Source organism: Neofelis nebulosa, chromosome 4 (assembly GCF_028018385.1).
Source record: "Neofelis nebulosa isolate mNeoNeb1 chromosome 4, mNeoNeb1.pri, whole genome shotgun sequence".
NCBI lineage: Eukaryota > Metazoa > Chordata > Mammalia > Carnivora > Felidae > Neofelis > Neofelis nebulosa.
The window spans coordinates 147,964,431-147,982,692 of NC_080785.1; the positions used below are offsets into that span (position 1 = coordinate 147,964,431).

At 45.7% G+C, this 18,262-nt stretch overlaps 1 protein-coding gene across 20 annotated transcripts in view; it reads right to left on the minus strand.

Moving 5' to 3' along the window:
* CACNA1D (calcium voltage-gated channel subunit alpha1 D) overlaps positions 1-18,262 on the minus strand; it is a 304,187-nt gene that overhangs the window by 104,640 nt on the left and 181,285 nt on the right. For all 20 annotated transcript variants that reach the window (XM_058726549.1, XM_058726543.1, XM_058726548.1 and 17 more), the window contains exon 9: positions 581-750. In XM_058726549.1, the coding sequence (XP_058582532.1) occupies positions 581-750 (170 nt within the window). The remainder of the gene's footprint in view (positions 1-580; positions 751-18,262) is intronic.

Here is an 18,262-nt window from a genome sequence, read left to right on the forward strand (position 1 = left end):
CCCGTGGTGCCTGGTACCAGGGTGGATGACCAGGCGAGCGGGCTCCAAGCGGCTACGCTGACTCCCACGCCACCTAACGCTGCCCAGATGGGTCAGCTGCTTTCTTCCCAGCCCCTGATGGGCTAAGCATCTGCGCCCCCACCCTGCCCCCATGTAGAGCTCAGGTGGGGGCCACTTCCGGCCACACGAGGCTGGAGAGGGACCCTGCTCTTCAAGTTCTTGTCCAGTAACACAGCTCCCTCTGAAGGGAAGGAAGGAGCCGTGGCTTTGTGTCCTGTGCTGCAGGGTCAACGTGTGTCTTCCCACGGCTGCTGCCCACACAGAAGGGACTTCCCGAATTCCCCGTGGGTGAGTGTGGCTGACCCTCCTCTGCCTTAAAACCGCATGACCAGGTACAACTCTAAAACCCGAGCCTCTGGCAGAATCTTAGAGGCGGTACGAGCACACCGTCCTCTCTGATGGGCAGCCGACAGGGTACATGACCACAGGCCGGGCCAGGGGGAGAGACGTCTCTCTGCCTGGTGGGGGTGTGAGTCACACACAAGCTCTCTCTGGTCAGGAGTAGGAAGGTGCTACATACTGTTGCGTTTGCTTTCCTCTCCTCCTTCTTCCTCGTTCTCAGGATCGATGTCCTCTGCTTGGGTGATCCAATCCAAGTAGCCCTTTAGATCCTCCTCTAGCTGCTGCTTCTCCCGGAGCTTCTGGAAATCTCCCCGGGCTTTAGCCTTCTCTCTTTCCTTTGAGAATTCTCTGAGGGAGGTGGAGAGAACAAGCACATGTCAGGACGTCCCTAGGGACCTGCACCGTGAGCCATCTGTCCTGCTGCACAACAGTCTTGTGGCAGGACACACAGCACTGAGTAACAGCCACACAAGCACAGCAACAGAGGCCACACATGTGGACAGGACACAGGACGGTGTCTTCCTAAGCAAGACTGTGGGTGTCAGAGCTGCAGAGACCACATCAACACACATGCGCTGTCTCAGAAAATGAACAATCCCAAGGAGCCCAGGCCAAAATCACCATGTGCCGTCATGGCAGGTCTCCTGACACCCCCCGCCATTAGCTTGAACTCAGAGGTCCCCCACCTCCCCCAGAATGTCCCCAGATGCCAGTGGAAGCTGGCGTCACACTTCAAAGAGAAAGGACCCGGGAGGGCTAAGCTGTGGTCAAAGAGGGTACGCACCAAGTTTAGGGTTTCTTCAATATTTTCAGCCAAAGGTAGCATTCCTGACCCTTGTGTCCAAACTAAGAGCCAGGAGGGGGCTCACCCTCATGGCCCCGTTCTCCCTTCCCACGCAGGAAACAGAGCACTGGTGAAATGCTATTGTTGTTCATAACCCTCACTTCTTGCCATGATCTTTCCCCAAAAGTCTTCCCTGCAGGAGATGAAGAGGCAGTACAATTTGTTGCCCATTTATGGGAACACCTGCCCTGGAAAGGCTTTGGCAGACGTGTAAATGTTCCCAACTGCTCGTTGTTTACTCCACCTTTCGCGTCTGCAGTCCTACATCCACACATACACATAGAATCCCACATGTGTTCAGGCAAGCCTGGGAATCAGGTGGATGATTACCCAATTTTCATGTACAAGGAACCATCTGCATTTCCAACCGCGAATGCTTACAGGAGCCAAGTTACACGAGTTATGGATTTCGTAAGCACGATTAAAAAGCTGCTAAAAAAGCGGACGAGATTCAGCACAGCTTCTGCATACATGGCCCTGGATTCTGATGGAGGTTACCTCCGCCTTCCGTCTGCCGTCCTGCCAGCCCGAAGCCCCCACGTCTCCCTGTCAGGGACCTCTTCACCTCAACCCAGACAACCGACAAAGGGGGAAATGACCTGCCTTCATAAAGCCAACCCCTCTTGTCTCTCTTCCCTCTCACCCTCCACCCTGGGCTATAAAAGGGACTAACAGGTACTTGAATGCTCAGCGACACTGATGCTTCAAGTTAAAAACTGGAGTCCTTACCAAGGCACTACCCTCTGCCTAGTAAAAAAGGATGACCTCATTTCTCCCCAGTCACTCACCTCCCGAATGCCCCAGAACCTGTCCTTGGCTCTGTCACAGCTAATCCATTCCCACCTTCCCCCTCTAAAAAATGAGGAGAGGGCAGGGCTATGGGGCATGCTGGGCATGCAGGGGAGCTGACCTCAGAGGGTTCGCAGGGTGAGCCAAAGCTGATTAAGACTCAGATGCTTTCTGCACTCCACCCAGGGGCCTTTCCTGCAAGGGAGAATCCCTTCCTGTCTCACGTAGGAAGGGCCATCACAGGCGGCGTCTTGCTGTTCATGCAAACCAGACCCTGGTTTGGGGCTTCTAGGCCTCCCAGGCCTCCTGAGACACAAGACATGCATAACTCAGTTTTGGGGAGGTTCACCAAGTCAATATGAATTTTGAAGAAGTCACACCCAATCCATAATGTCCATCCCTAGAGAATGAAGTGGGGGCCCTGGAGGCTTACATGTCAACATGTCCCTTTTCTTAAATACATTGTAAAGAACAACCGGGTGGGCCTCATTTGTATAGTCTGCCAAAAGTAAGCACAAATCTTTGTGTTTTGATTCTGAACTTGAAGTGTGAAATTTACACGGTTATAATACAAACAGGGTATTCTTATTCCTAGAGTCATATCCTATCTGAGTTCTTGAAAAAGATTACAAAGATAGCAAAAGAGTTACCAGAAAAATTTAAGGGCTTTATAAAAGAGGATTTTGCTTTAATATCATATTTTATGAAGTGTTTTTTTGCATTAGAAATACAAAAAAAATAACTCTCTAACAAGCTTTATTGCTGTTGTGCATTCTTGGTTGTTGAGACACAGGAACACATGCATAGATAAAATCCTACTATGAGTAAAATTTCTGAGAATAAAAACCATTGCCAGGCTTATAGCCCATTTATTTTAAGTAATAGTCTCTATTACACAAGTTCAGGTAATAAAGTTGTTGATGTAAACCCTCTGAACTGCTTTTAGACAGTTCTGAATGGTCTAATAACAGACATGTAACATTTGCTGATTTGGACAGAACTGAGATTTGCAAGCATAAATCTCCTCCTGTGGGCTCTGAGACAGGCTGAAGGAAGAAGTGTGGGAGGAGGGGTCTTTGTGATGGACCTAGACCACACTGGGCTCTCAGTCTGAAGACCTGGGTTCTAGTCCCAGCTCTATCACTTGTCTCTTCAGAGCTTGGGTTTTCTCAGCTGCAGTATAGACACAATACTTGTTCTACTGTTTCACGAAGATTAAGACAATACTGTGGAAATCACAAAGCATTGGGCAAATGTGAAGTTCAAAGATATAATATTTAGCTGCTGAATCTGGGCATTAAAAAGGCAATCAGAGGAGCTTTCTCAAATACCAAAAGGAGGAAAACTGCAAACATCTCTGAGTGGGCTCTAAACTACATGATCCCAGCAGAACTAAGAGAAGCAGAGAACAACGCATGAAATCCTAGTCTCAGAGTGACCCCAATGGGCCAGCCAGTACCTCATCAATCCTGTACCCCTCTCTGCTCAGTTGAAAATAACCCACTCCCATCTCAACAATCCTTCCATTCTAGAAAATTCCCACCCAAGTCCACCGAATTTTGTATCAGCCTCAGTAGATGAAGAAAAAAAGTTTTCCATTTTACATGAGAATTCATCATTTTAGAAGCCATTACTAAGGGACTAAGTAATAATCACTACTACAGAAGTTGATGTAACAAAGTTATTGGTAGAAACAATCTGACTTTTTTTAAATGTTTACTTATTTTTGAGAAAGAGAGAGAGACAGAGACAGAGACAGAATCCAAAGCAGGCTCCAGGCTTTGAGCGGTCAGTGCAGAGCCTGACGGGGGGCTCAAAGACACGAAATGAACTGTGAGATCATGACCTGAGCCAAAGTTGGACGCTTAACTGTCTAAGTCACCCTGGTGCCCCAAAACCATCGGACTTTTTACAAGTGCCTAGAAATCTAACAGCTCAACATGTGACGGAAGCCTACTTGTTCCAAATCAGAATTCTATTTATGGTGCATTCGATCAAAAGGAAAAAAAAGATATAAGAAAGGCTTCAACAAAAAGGCACCTGGTATTCTACCCTTTATGTATGAAAAAGGGGAAATAAGGAAACATGCATATTACCTCAGGGTGTATCCAAAGGGTAAAGCAGAAACTGCAGAATGGGGACAAATAGAAGGGAGGGGACAAAGCAGGAGGGATACTGTTAAGTATACCTTTCTCTATAGTTTTCACTTTTGGAACCACATTAATGTTCTACACATTAATGTTCTAATGTTCACAATTTTTCAATTAAATCAAAAAGGATGGGGTGGTGGGGAAATAACCCTAAAGTGGAAGTGAATTGAGACAAATGAATCTGGTTGTATTTCAAACAAACACCACAACGATAAAGAAGAGAAAGACAAAACTAGCTCGGGTAGCTTAGGATCCCTTGACTATATGCTCTCAGCCTTGGGCAGGATTGAGTGAGGGAAGAACCGCAAGTAAATGCTAAAGTCTTTGCAGGAGTTTTGTGTTTTGTAGTGCTATGGACAAAACAATGCTGGAATCATTTCGGATTTATTACAGGACTTAACAACTGAGTAAATGTGTCCATGTTCCTGGGAGCCAGGGTCCTCACTGTGGAAGGAGGGACACAGAAACATGGAAGAAAGGAAGACTGGAAAGAACCCTCTGGGGATGGACTGGAATTAGAGGTGTTGATGTGAATTTGTGTTTTCTACAAGATGTATATGTATGAATGTAAGTATGTGTATGTGCATGTAAATGCATACATTTCCCAGCTCTGTTGAAAGAATATGGAAACAAAGGCAGTCCAGTTGTTATGAGCACACGTGGCCCCCAGACTTGGGTCTCTAATACATGTCTATTAAAAGAAACCAAGAGTTGGGGCGCCTGGGTGGCTCAGTAGGTTAAGCAACTGACTTCGGCTCAGGCCATGATCTCATGGTTCGTGGGTTCGAGCCCTGCGTCGGGCTCTGTGCTGACAGCTCAGAGCCTGGAGCCTGCTTCAGATTCTGTGTCTCCCCCTCTCTCTCTGTTCCTCCCCTGCTCATTCTCTGTCTCTCTCTATTTCTCAAAAATAAATAAACGTTAAAAAATTAAAAAAAAAAAAAAAAGAAACCAAGATTCTTGGTAAAATGGCTGATTCCAGGGCTAGGGCAGAGTAGGTACAGGATGAAACAAATAAGGACATGCTAAAAAAAATTTTTTTTTTAATTAAAAGCAAAACAAAAACACGATAAGGGCACAGGAGCCAGAGAAGTATCTCTCACTGGCTAAATCTAGGATAGAAAATGATGAAATAGGAATAAAGTATTATATTTTAAGAAAAAAAATCAGTCCACATGTCTTATAGACAGATAAATGAAAAACCAAGATGGTTGCCAGAGGAGAGGACAAAGGGGGATGGGCAACACGGGTGAAGGGCAGCGGGAGATACAGGCTTCTAGTTATGGAATGAATACGTTGCGGAAATATAAGGTACAGCACAGGGAATACAGTCAATGATACCGTACTAGCATGTATGGTGACAGATGGTAGCTACACTTGGGGCGAGTACAGCATAATGTATAAACTTGTCAAATCACTACGCTGTACACTTGAAACTAACGTAACATTGTATGTCAACTATGCTCAAATTTTTCTTCAAAGTGCAAAAAAAAGGCAAAAGCAAATGAGATACAATATTAATAAGCATCAAGTGAAGGGTACATGGACTGTTCACTATGTTATTCTTGTAACTTTTCTGTAGTTTGAAATTATTTCCAAAGAGAAAAAATTTTCAAGTGTTTGGAAAAATGTAACCATAGTAACAAAATGCAAATTTATGTTATATTTTCATTTCCGCTCACCAGCTAGATTGTAGGATCCTTTGGGAATGGACAATGTTGTACATTTGTTATGTTTTCCATTCCGCATCTCTGTCTCTTTCATGATGTCCCCCTTCCAGTAGTCATGCAGGTACAAAGCACATGAAATGAGCCCTACTCCTGAAGAGGCCAGAATGCATCAGGATAGAAAGCCCATGATTCCTGGAATCTCCCAGAAGCATGAAATGAGTGTGTCCACGCCCAGACATACCATCTGCAGCAGCTTTCACCATCAGCCTGTCATTTTCCCTTCCCATTTACAGGCCTCATGGGGTGGAATTTCTGTCTCCACACTGCTGGAGAATCTTCCCTCCAGGTCTATGTCCTTTGTAAGGAGCAATTTCTCAGTAAGGAATCTCCCTGCCAGCTGGACATCATGACCACCAAGCATCTTATGCTGGCCAGTCTACACACACCTCACCGACCAGGGCAGCTGGAACGAGTTGTAGCCAGAGCGTTTCGTGGGGGTTCACCTTCCCCTTGACTTCAGGATACCACTGCAGACCCTGGCTTCACCCTGATGGTGTCCTGCTCAGTAAGCCTCAGGGTTCCTCAACACTGCCCTCAACACTCCAAGGTCAAGTGCCTTGGCCTGGCACTTGGCCCCTTTCAGCCTTTTCCCATAGACTATTTCAGCTCCATTTCCCCACCTTACCAACATACCTCTGTATTTTGCCTACACTCTTCTCAATTCCTTAACCCTCTGAGCCTCTGTCCACAGAGCTCCATCCACCTAAGAAGCCTTTACCCATCTTTGAATTCCAGCTTACCTATCAAGACCCAGATTTACCTGGCTACCCATTCAAAGAGTTCTGCCCTCTGAATCATCAGAGCACTCTACTCAGTGAACACCCAAGACACGGAGGTGTGTGTGTGTCCAATCCCAGCCAGCCTCCTCAGCGAGGTATCCCTGACAGAGCCCAGGCCAATGCCTTAAGCCCATCCTCATGGCAGACGGTCAGTGGTGATGGCGGGGCTGTTATTACCCTCATTACACAGAAACCGAGGAAACAGAGGCTCAGGTTGGTCAGACAAGCCCACCTAGCTCCTGAATCGGCCCTTCCAAGGACCTCCACGTGGGCCACATGGGAGGCAGAGAAAGAAGAGGGTAGCAGTATGAATGGATAAGGACAAAGAAACAGCTATGGGTCAGTCTGGGGGGGGGGGGTGCTTAAATCCCAAACTATTTTGGGAGGATTAGGATTACCTTCCTGAAAGCAATGAGGAACCAACAGAAATCTGATAGGAGAAGAGTCCTTATCAGCTTTGTTTTATAAGAGTTCTATGTAAAGATGAGATCAAGATAAGAAAATGGTGCTGAGGCCAGAGGTAACCAGTAAACACTGAGTGATGGGGTAGGTTCGACAGCAATAACAATGTGAATCAAAAGTAACATGTTCTGATAAAATTCCCAACTTTCATGGACTATTTGGAAAAGCACCTGTGAGGGCTGTCATTGCTAACCCCCAGCCATCCCCACACTGTGGTCATCTTTACCTCTCCTCCCTCATGCTGGTCCCCTGGGTCTGCCCCAGCCAGTGTCATCTTTGCTAACATGAACCTTCCTCCAGGGCCAGGTGATGCCCCCACTTCCTGCCATGGGAACATTCCACGCCCATGCGTTCAGGAAACAAAGGCAGGTAGACAGGTGGGCAGGGGGCAGAGGAAATATGAACAGGAAGGTAGATAGAGATGAGACACCACAGAAGAGCCCCATTCCTGGTCCTCGATCTCCAGAAGGCTGCCATGGAATAGAGGAAGCAGGCCCCCTGTGTGCTCCAGGGAGTGGGCCGAAGTGGAAGAAGAGTGATTTCAGTGCAATATAAGGCAGAAACCTCTAATAGTCGAAGTGCACCAAAGACGAAATGTGCAGCATGGAGAGCAGCAACTTCTGGAGGGGGTGCATGGAGATGGAGACTTTGGTCGAGGACCAGCACCAAAGCAGGAAAGCTGGAGTCCCCAGGTGTGGTACAGATCCTGCCGCTGTGTTTCCCCAACCCCACACGACATGCCCTCTTCTCACCCAGGCCAGCACTTGCAACACACCGCCCCGTACTGTGTCCAACCATGGCTGATGCTAGACCCTCCCGGCCTCCTCTGTGGCTCAAAGGGAAAGCAGGACCCCTCACTGCTGAGAAGTGACCCCTTCCTCATTTTCTGCTCTCCTCCCATGGCAGCAGCCTGGTGCTCTCTCTTAGTCCTGGCGGCCAAGAAGTCTGTTGGCATCATTACCAAGAAGCCTGAGGGCTGAGGGAGTCAGAGCAAGGGGTGAGTGGGGTTCTGGCTGCAGAGTGATGGTGCAGCCACACCCCCCGGGACACTCACATGCGGCTCCAGCAAAGCCCTGCAGGTGGGGAAGAGAAGGAAAAGAACAAGTAGAAGGCTCTGAGACAGGCACAACTTGAATCCACGGTCCTGTACCTGTAACTGCACCAGCCCAGGGTCCCACCTGTCAACCAACAATCTGAGCCCGCACACCTGGGGGTGCTGCCTCAGTTTCCTGTAGGACAGCCTGTTCGGGTCATGGCCCCTTTGTAGTAATAACAGAAACAAACCTCTTGTGTATTTGGATTTCTATTTGGGGTCTTTAAAGTGTCTTTACATGCTGTCCCATGGGCTCCTCACTACCTCGGTGTGGGACAAGGATTACCACGCCCATCTCACAAAAGCCAAAGTTGCAGTTCAACAAGGTAGTGTTACTGCCCCTGGATCATATGCTCAGTAAACAGGATAACCAGGGGCTCCAAAGTAAGTGCTCTTTCCACAGGCATCCTGATCCCACTGCCTCCTGGCATAGGAGTTGTGTAGACTGGACATTCATTGGTTAGGATCAGGAGGGGTGGGTCAAGACAGAATGCACCACTTACCCCCGGCATTCTGATTTTCCTCCAGAGCCCCAACTGAGGCTTAGCAAAGATGATAGTACACTTCCCCCCACATGTTGTCCTTCTCTGCTCAGGGAGACAATCTGCCAGCCAGTCACCCCCACCCCAAGAGTCCCTATGCACATGCCCCACACTGCAGAGAGCTCCCAAACCCTGACACTGCCAGGATTTACAGGCCCTGACAACCTGCGCTCTGGGAGCCCTGGCTCGGTCAACACCACTGGAGAGACAGCACTTAGCCTGAAGCAAGCCATTGCATTCGTATGGCAGCTCAGGTCACACGTGACAGCCACTGCACAATTTGTTCTGGAATTTGTTATTTCTCAAATGCCCCATAAAATAAGTGGGCCACTGGAAATCATGTTGATTTAGAGATAGGGTTTTTTCTTGGGTTGTAACAGTATTTGTTTAACCAGACCAACACAAATAAAATTTAGACAAACACTTTGAAATTTGTGCACAGAGAGAGAGAGAGAGAGAACCAGCACAAACAAGTGTAAAAACCTCCGGTGAGCAAAGCCAACAGAGCCACTGGGACTCAGATTTCCAGTGAAAAGAGAGGACTCGGAAATTCACACATACGCACAAGCAGCATTCTTAAAAAGGCAGAGTAGGGGGGAGCTGAAGAAGCAAGCAAGTTTTTATCAGTGGAGGCCAGTCTTCCTTAGACCTAAATCATTTCCCCTACACAGACATAAAGGAAGTGGAACAGAATGAAAAAGTAGTTTGGCTCAAAAAATATTTTTATGTTTAAATCTAATTCTTTGGAAAGCATGTAAATTCAGTTTCTGTTTGAGGAATTGAGGTGTTATGTAAAAAAAAAAAAAAAAAGAATCAACAATGTGTGGTGTTTCACCATAAAATAATTTACAAGACTAGTGCTCTAACCCCTAAGCTATGGAGCCTCACCATAAAAAAATTTAAATGAGCGGCAGGGGTTCAAGCTCAAAGTTCATCAAAATCATTGGCTTTGTTCCAGTTTCCCTCAACCACAAAAGGCCCGGCATTAGCCGAGGCTCTCTTTGCATGAGAGGAGTGGCCAGAATGCCAGAGGTGGGCTTTGGGATGCCATCCTTAAGACCTGTTCCTTTGCAGAGGACACAGGGCAAGGCAGGGGCGGGGGGAACGTAACCTGCAACCATGTCCTTCAATGGCAAGTGAGGCATAGGCCTCCAAGAAGCGGGGGACCCACAGGCTGGTAAGAGGGACAAGAGGAAATGGAGGAATTTTGTTTACACAGAGAATATGTTGGAGGAAAGTATTTTAACAATCGCTTTTCCATCAAACCACATTATGACCATTCTTTGGGAACTCGTTCCTGAAAATAATCCCCACAGCGACTCTCTCTGTAAAGGGTGTCAGTGCCTCCTAATTTTTCTGTTCACAAAGGTTTGGGTGTCTTAAGAGATTTTTTCTCAAACCAATGCTCCCCTTTTCATGTCCTTGACTGCTTTTATTGACATAAAAGTCTACGAAAATGCTTTAAATAGAAAACGTCCATCGTTTGAGAAGATGAACCATTTTCAAAGCAGTCGTTTCCTAACTTTTTTTTCCCCTTAGCTTTTAATGACAAGGTTATCTGCTGTGAAGAGCAGCTGAGCAGACCTACACATACCAAACCTCGGGGACTGGGTACGTATGGCACTGAACGAGGGACAGGGACAGGGAGGGAATGAACTAATGCATGATCTGTCTGGCTTTTTCTCTCTCCTGGCCCTCTCTAAACTCTGTTCCTTAAACTCTGTGCTCCAGCCATCCTGAAATTCACTCCTTTCCTCCGAGGCACAGAGATCTTACAGCTGTGTGTGTGCTGTTCCCTATGTTAACCTTGACTGCTCTTCCCCATGCTCACCCACTCGCTGGATCAGCCTGGAAGGACATTTCTCTTACGTCCTTAGAGTCTCCTGGATAAGAGGCTCACTTGTGTAGAATTTATTTCACAGCACTGCAGTTATTATTTAATATTTTCTTTTACACATTAAACCATAAGCTCTGTGAAGGAGGGGCCGTGTCTTTCTTATCCTTGTATATCAATTCCTTGTCAAAATCGTTGGCCACTGCTCAGTATGAAGAGGCTAAATTTTAATAAAGTTTTATAGACTCAGGTCTTACATTAATAACCATCACATCAAAGACATGGATTGTGGGCTCTGCATTGGATGTATCTGATCACAAATGCCCACGTAACATTCTATCACCTAAAATTGTACCCGTTAAAAAACAAATAGAAATGAAGACAGTCAGAGTCCTGTAAAGTCTTAAAAAGTCCTCCAGGGAAATAAAGTGTATCTGGCATCTTAGAATGAAATACACTTTCTTTTTTTCACTGCATCTCCTTGTCGGAGGACAGAAGAACTGCTTTCTCTTTGAAGAGTTAGTTTCCATGGCTACCAAAGACATTCTAGTGCTTCCGGCAGAAAATTTCCCATGCAGGTTGCATGCTGAAAGTTACAGATTTCTTGTTTCAATCTGTTTTGCAGAAAACGTGTTTTAAGAGGCATACTTCAAAAACATGGGTTCTCTCGTCTCTTATCACTTTCTCTGAATGAAATACATCATTCCCAATCAGATGAGCCAAGCCGACATCCTATCTTCCATGACAGGCTTCAAATACTGCCACTTAACAAGTCACTTGAGAAACTTCTTGCTAGACTTGTCAGATTCCAGTTTTTAAAGAAAAATAAGGAAAATGTGTTCCTGAAATCTGACTCAGGAGGGTGGCAGAACCATTAAAACATAAACACGTTTGCAGGTAGCAGCGACCCCAGGGCATGTTCCTACTTAGGCACCAACAGTTTGCTGTGTTACGGGCCTGGCTTTACCGCCTGAAGTGCCGTTGGGTTCCCGCCTGTCTGCCAGTGGGGTCTGACCACAGGTAAGCAACGCTGGCCCAGAGAAGAAGCTGGAACCAAACCCATCTGTTGGGATGTCCTCAAAGCAATGCCTGTGGGAATTTCTGCCCCATCCCACCCATGGCCACCTCCAAGGCAAACCGGCTGGTGAGCAGCACACAAAGGAGAGCGAGCCTCTCCCTCCCAGGAGGGGTTCCTTGCTGGAGGGCGGCATGGGCGGGAGGCGCCCTCTGTGGACCATCACACTTACTTGAGAACAAGGGAATGAGCAGCATATTATAAGGGACACTCGGGGATTCAGAGAGATCCATCCCCGGTAAAGGATCCAAAAGGACCACTTGAGCTACAATGAGACTTGTTCATGAGTACTTTTAAGAAGAAAAAGAAACCAATGTCTCTGAAGCCTCCGTCTTCCACTCTTCCACTTTGCTTCGGGTGATAAATTTGGGGGGAGAAAGATGCTGACGGAACGTAAAGAATACAGCCACTCAGGAAATATCAGCACAGACCCAGCTTGGGTAGACAGGGTCCCATGGTGCCCCCTCACCTGGCACAGAAAGAGGGTCCAGCTGATGAGAAAAGCAGCTTGGGCTCCTGAGACAAGAAGCTTGAGACTTAATTCCTGGCTTACCAGGAATTCCTTACTTACTAGCTGTGTGACTTTCAGAAAGGTAAGACCTCTCTGAGCCCTGTTTTCTTCATCTGTAAACCTGAAGCAAGAGCACGTCACTAAAGTACTAGAAAAGATTAAATGAAATTAACTATATACGGGTGCCTGGGCGGTTCAGTCAGTTGAGTGTCCAGCTTTTGATTTCGGCTTAGGTCATAATCTCATGGTTCATGAGTCTGAGCCCTGTGTCAGGCTCTGTGCTAACAGTGCAGGGCCTGCCTGGGATTCTGTCTCTCCCCCTCTCTATCCCCTCCCCTGCTCATGCTCACTCTCTCTCTCTCAAAATAAATAAACATTAAAAAAAGAAATAAACTATATAAAGCACCTAGCCACAGTGCTTGGCACATGTTTTAGTGGCTCAGTGAACAATTACAAGGAATAAAGAAAAACCCTCTCCCACAATCCATACCCCAGAGTTGATGACCAAATCCACAGACCTCTCCTCCTCATCTCAGAGGCCCTGCAACCGCCTTCTGATCAAGCCCTTCCTGTTTATCTCCACCACCACACCCACCCATCACCTCACACCTACCTCACAGTCAGAGCCCCCCAGCCAGGACTCTCCTCACTCCATGCCACCTTGCAGGGCCCCAGCTTTGCCTTTCAGGTCTGGCTCCACTCCATCATCTTGTTCTCAAACACCTCAACAGCTCCCGTCTGTTAAAGAGAAAACCCTGCCTCTCCCATTGGGCTTTCCCAGCTCCGTACCCATTTTCTGCCCCACTGCACACGAGCCAGCACAGAGCACCCCGGCAGCCTCCCTGGCTCTGGACACACGTGTGCACCAGGCCCTGCTCTCCTCGCCACTTGCCGGGATCTGGAACATGCCCTTCTTTCTTTATATCCTTACAAATGTCCTTCCTTCAGTGTCTTTCCTTACAGATGACCACCTCGAGCCTGGCTTCCCCGGGAGAGCCCTCTCTGACATTCCAGCCCTCCATTATATGCCTAGGGCACGCTGCTAGGTACAGAGCAGATGCTAACATGCATATGACTGATGGCGGGACAGGAAAAGCATCCAGTTGGCCTCCATGCTGGACCCTGGAGTTCCTCAGTTACGTCTCTGTAAGCCGGCTCATCAGGAATGGCATAGGATTCAAGGTCAGGTGGGGCTCTGGGAACAGCACACCTCCTGGCAGGCACAGTGCCATCACCCACTGAATTAAGACTCCTTCAGATACAGCAAAAGCCTCCCAGACTTAGAAGCCAAAAATCTGCAAACGCTTGGAGGCTCCAAAGGTGCAAGCAGAGAACTTAACTTAGACCAAGATTTATTTTAAAGCAGAATTTAAAGGGAATGATCTAGTTCTGAACAGATTAATATTTTATCCCTGAATCCAAACCCGACTCTTCTGATAATCAGACTTAGAGAAATTAGGTTAGCACTTCAAGTGCCACTCGGGTCCTGAAAAGCTACAGCACCCTGGAGAGAGGAGCCAGCAAGTAGGCGTCCGGAGTGCAAATAAGAAGGCTTTTCAAACACACAGAAACAGTCTCCTTCAAGGAGGCTGCAATCTGGCTGATGCTGAGCACACCTCGTGTTTGGGAAGGTGTGTTCAGTTTACAGGTCTCTTCCCATCCATTTCTCTCCTTGGCTCTTAGGACAGCTCTGCAAGAGAAGTGACGGATGGGGCCATCCAGATTCAGGAGTGAGAAAACCCCAACATGGAGAAGAGAAGCCCACTGGTGAACATCACATCTGCAAGAAGCATGTAACCAGGATGACAGCCAGGTCCATGCACCTGTGCTCTGCCCACTATGATGACCTATGGGAAGCAATAACCACAGTGACTGGTCATCTCCTTGGCCAAGGAGCCACTGCAGCTGGGCAGCACTGAGACCTCGACCCTCAGCTGGACTGTCCACACCGCTGGAATGACCAGCACCCTGTTTGCTCTCTGGAGAGACCAAAGCTTCTGGTGCACACCTCAGGCTGGGTGAGCCCAAACCACAAGGGCTGATATTGCCCCAGACTGAGAACCCTCCCCCATCAGGAGACCTCACCACCAAGCCTCTGCTCCCTCTGCTGCTGACCAGCAAATGCCTGCCCAAAGAGGAAAGCACATGTCCAACACCCTATCCCTATCGCCCAGTGCACAGTTGTTCCCACATTCCTCTGAACCTCCTTGCCACTAACTTGGCCTTCCCTCCCTCTTCAAGCCTTCCCTGTGCCCTCTGGAATTCCTGCTCTTATGACCCCCACCTTTTCAAAGGGACACTGTCCTCCTTGTTTAGATAGAAACCTGGGTCACCCTTGAGCTTTCTGTTTTGCTTCCCTTGCAGTCCTTCCAGATCCCTCCTCAAGGTGGAGTCGCTTGCTTTTCTGTTCCTCTTAACATTTAGACCAACACTTCTTCATTCTGCTGTAAAAGTCAATTACACAAAAATTCCATCTCTTCAGGGACAGTACCGGTGGGCACGTGGCCTTCTCCCCTTCCTTAGGGTTGTCTTTGGCCAACCTCCTGAACTGAAGACTTTGGCTCCTGGCTGCCAGCCTTCCTCTCCATTCTGCCATCCTCCTGGGGGACTCCGGTAGCCCTTGGTTGACCCTGCCAACACCTAGCTTTGCAATTCCTTGACATATTAATCTCTAAAGGCCATCTCCTCCATGCTGCTTCAGCTACCCAATCCCTGCCACACCTCAAATGTTTATCATCCCTAACTTCATCATAAGTTCCTGCTTTCTGCTTTCTGACCATAACCTCCTCTCCTAACAGCTGACTTCTTTGCTCCCATGATAGGCACTTTTTTTTTTTTTACCTCTCTGAAATGCCCAATCCATTGACCTTTCCATTTTCTCCCCATCTGTTACGCCTCTCCTTTCCTCCTAATCTAACTTAGATTTCATGATCCATCAGTGATCCATTCGGTGAAGTTCTTGACAGTAACCTAAACTTTCTACCATCTCTTTACTATACACAGATAGCAAACTCTCTCTAGATGAGCTCAAATGCCTCTTTCTTCCCTAGCTGGAGAAGGGATGGGTAGGACAGGCTGACATCAGTGCAGGTCCCTCATCACCAGCTTCACATAAGACCTCAACACAACCTATCACTCTCTCTCAGTTCCCCGCAATGACTCATTTGAGTCTTCACCATGCTCTTCAAACATCCAACTCTACCAGCTACCCCTTACCGTCAGCAGTTGAACCTGCTTTCTGCTTCAGAGAAACTAGAAATTACACAAGAATATTCCCAGCTTCCCACCATCAAACCAAACTTACATCTGACCCATCCTCTCTTCCTTTCTTCTCTTTATGAAGGAAAGAAACTTCTCTTAATACTACCTGTCTCTTGCCATCTTAATAAATTTGAGCTTTTCCACCCATGATCATATATCCCTCCATTTATTGAGGTCTTCTTTTATTTCCTTCAGTAAAGTTTTGTGTAGAAGAGGTGTTGTACATCTTTCATTAGACTTATTCTTAGGATCTTGATTTTTTTTAATGTTATATATTTTTGTACCTTCCATGTCTCTATTTAACATTTTGAACATACGGAGTACAGTTATAATGACTTTTTAATGTTCTTTTTGCTAATTCTAGCATCTGTGTGAGTTCTGGGTTGGTTTCAACTGATTGATTAAATCTTATTATGGGTCATGTTTTCCTGCTTCTTTGCATGCCTAGTAACCTTTGATTGAACACCAGCCATTGTAAGTTCTATCTTGTTGGGTGTTAGATATTCTGTATTCCTATAAATATTCTAGTGCTTTGTTCTGAGATACAGTTACTTGGATCACACTGATCCTTCATGTCTTGCTTTACTGTTTCGCTAGATTAGTCTGGAGTCCTTCCCCATCTAGGTCTAGTTACTCCTCACTAACTAGGCAAATCCTTTGAGTACTCTGCCCAATGTCCCATGAATTATGAGTTATTCCAATTTGGCTGGTGGGAACAGGCTGTGTTCCAGGCTCTGTGAGCACTGAACATCATGCTTTGTAATCCAATCCAGTGTTCTTCCTTTAGTCTTAGGTAGTTTCCTTGCAGACAGGTACTAAAAAGTAAACTCTGCTGCATGTGGAGGGGGGCCTTCTGCTCATCTCCACGGTTCTCATTCTATGCAGGTCCTCCTCTCCAATTCTCTGTCCTGCATACTCTAGCCACCGTGGTTTCTGCAGACTCTTAGCTTTGTCTCCCCAACTGTGAGAAATCACAGGGCTCCACCTGTGTCCCTCCTCCTCATGCCATGGCCCCAAAACTCTTTCAAGCCAGTGAGCTGGGGCAGTCACGGTGCTCATTCACTTTCCTTCCTGTTTCTCAGGGATCAGTCCCTGTCCTTCGCTGCCTGATGTCCAGTGTTCACATATTTTCTGTTTTTAGTTTTGTTGTTGTTTCAGGTAGGAGGGTTAATCCGGTGCTCGTTACTGCATCTTCCTCAGAAACAAAGAATCTCTTAATTCTACTCTAAGGTATTTTTAAATCAATTTTATAAAAATACAAGCTATGAATAAAAATCCACGTGTTTTAAGTTTGTGGTTTAGCTAACATTAACATCTACTGTACAAACACCCCAATCAAGACACAGAACGTGTATACCACCACCCAGTTATCTCATTCCCACTCCTAGTCAACCATCCTTCCTCCTACTCCAGAAAACCAATGATCTAATTTCTGTATTATGGATTAATTTTGCTTATTCTAGAACTTCATATAAATAGAATCACACCATATGCTCTCTTTTGCATCTGGCTTTCTTCCCTCAGCAAAATGTTTTTGAGCTTCATCAATAACATCGTATTAGTATTTTCACTCCTTTGTCCCACTGAATAGTATGCCAATTTCTGATTACACCATAATTTGTGTATTTGCCTATTGAGTTGGGTTTTTCCAGTTTGGAACTCCTAGGAACCAAGCTCTAAGAATGTTCACAGACAAGTCATTTTGTGGGCAGAGGTTTTCATTTCTTTTGGGTCTTTACCTGTACAGATGAGACTGCTGGGTCAATGCAGTTAAGTTTTTGTTTTAACTTTATGAGAAACTGACAAACTTTTCCAAAGTAGTTATACCATTTTATGTTTCTAGGAACAATGTATGAGTATATACGATGCTCTATACTCTTGTCAACACTTGGTATTGTCTTTTTTATTTTAGCTATTCTACTACATATGTAGTGGTATTTCATTGCAGTTTAGCTTGCACTTCCCAGGTGGCTGATGATATTGAAATCTTTACATGCACATTGGCTGTTTTGTATATTCTTTTACAAAGTATTTGTTCAAGTCTTTTGCCAATCTTTAATTGGGTTATATTTGTAGCTGTTAAGAGTTCTTTGCATATTCTAGCTACAGCTCTTTCAGATTATCTATCTATCTATCTATCTACCCATCCAGAGAGAAAATATTTCCCCCAGTGTGTGGAAACTCTCTCAATTTCTTGTTTCTTAAGACAAAAAAATCATCTGAAAATTTATATTTTTAGCTGTTTAATTAGATCTATGGTCCATTTCAAGTCAGTGTTTGTGTCTGGTGTGACCTAACGGTCATGGTGTCTTTTTTTTTTTTTTAACTTAAAAAAAATCATCTTTTGTCCACTGCATTATTTAGCACCTTTGTAAAAAACCAATTGACCCTATATATTTCTGGATTTTCTATTCCATTCAATTATTCTACATATCTATCTGTATACCAAAATGACACTATATTTACTTTGCATTTTGGTAAGTCTTAAAACCAGGCAGTGTAAGTCCTTCAACTTTGTTCTTTGTCAAGATTGTTTTGGTTATTATTTGGTAATCTGCAATTATATGTGAATTTTGGAATCAGCTTGTCAGTTTCTAAAAAGAAAACTATTAATTTTTATGAATGAGATGCCATTGAATACACAGAAAATTGGAGGAAAATGGACATATTAACAATATTGTGTCTTCCAATCAATGATAAGACATCGTCATTTATTTAGACCAATTTTAATTTTATTAATCAGTGTTTTGTAATCTTCAGTGTATGGATCTTCCATATCTTTCTTTATTTTTA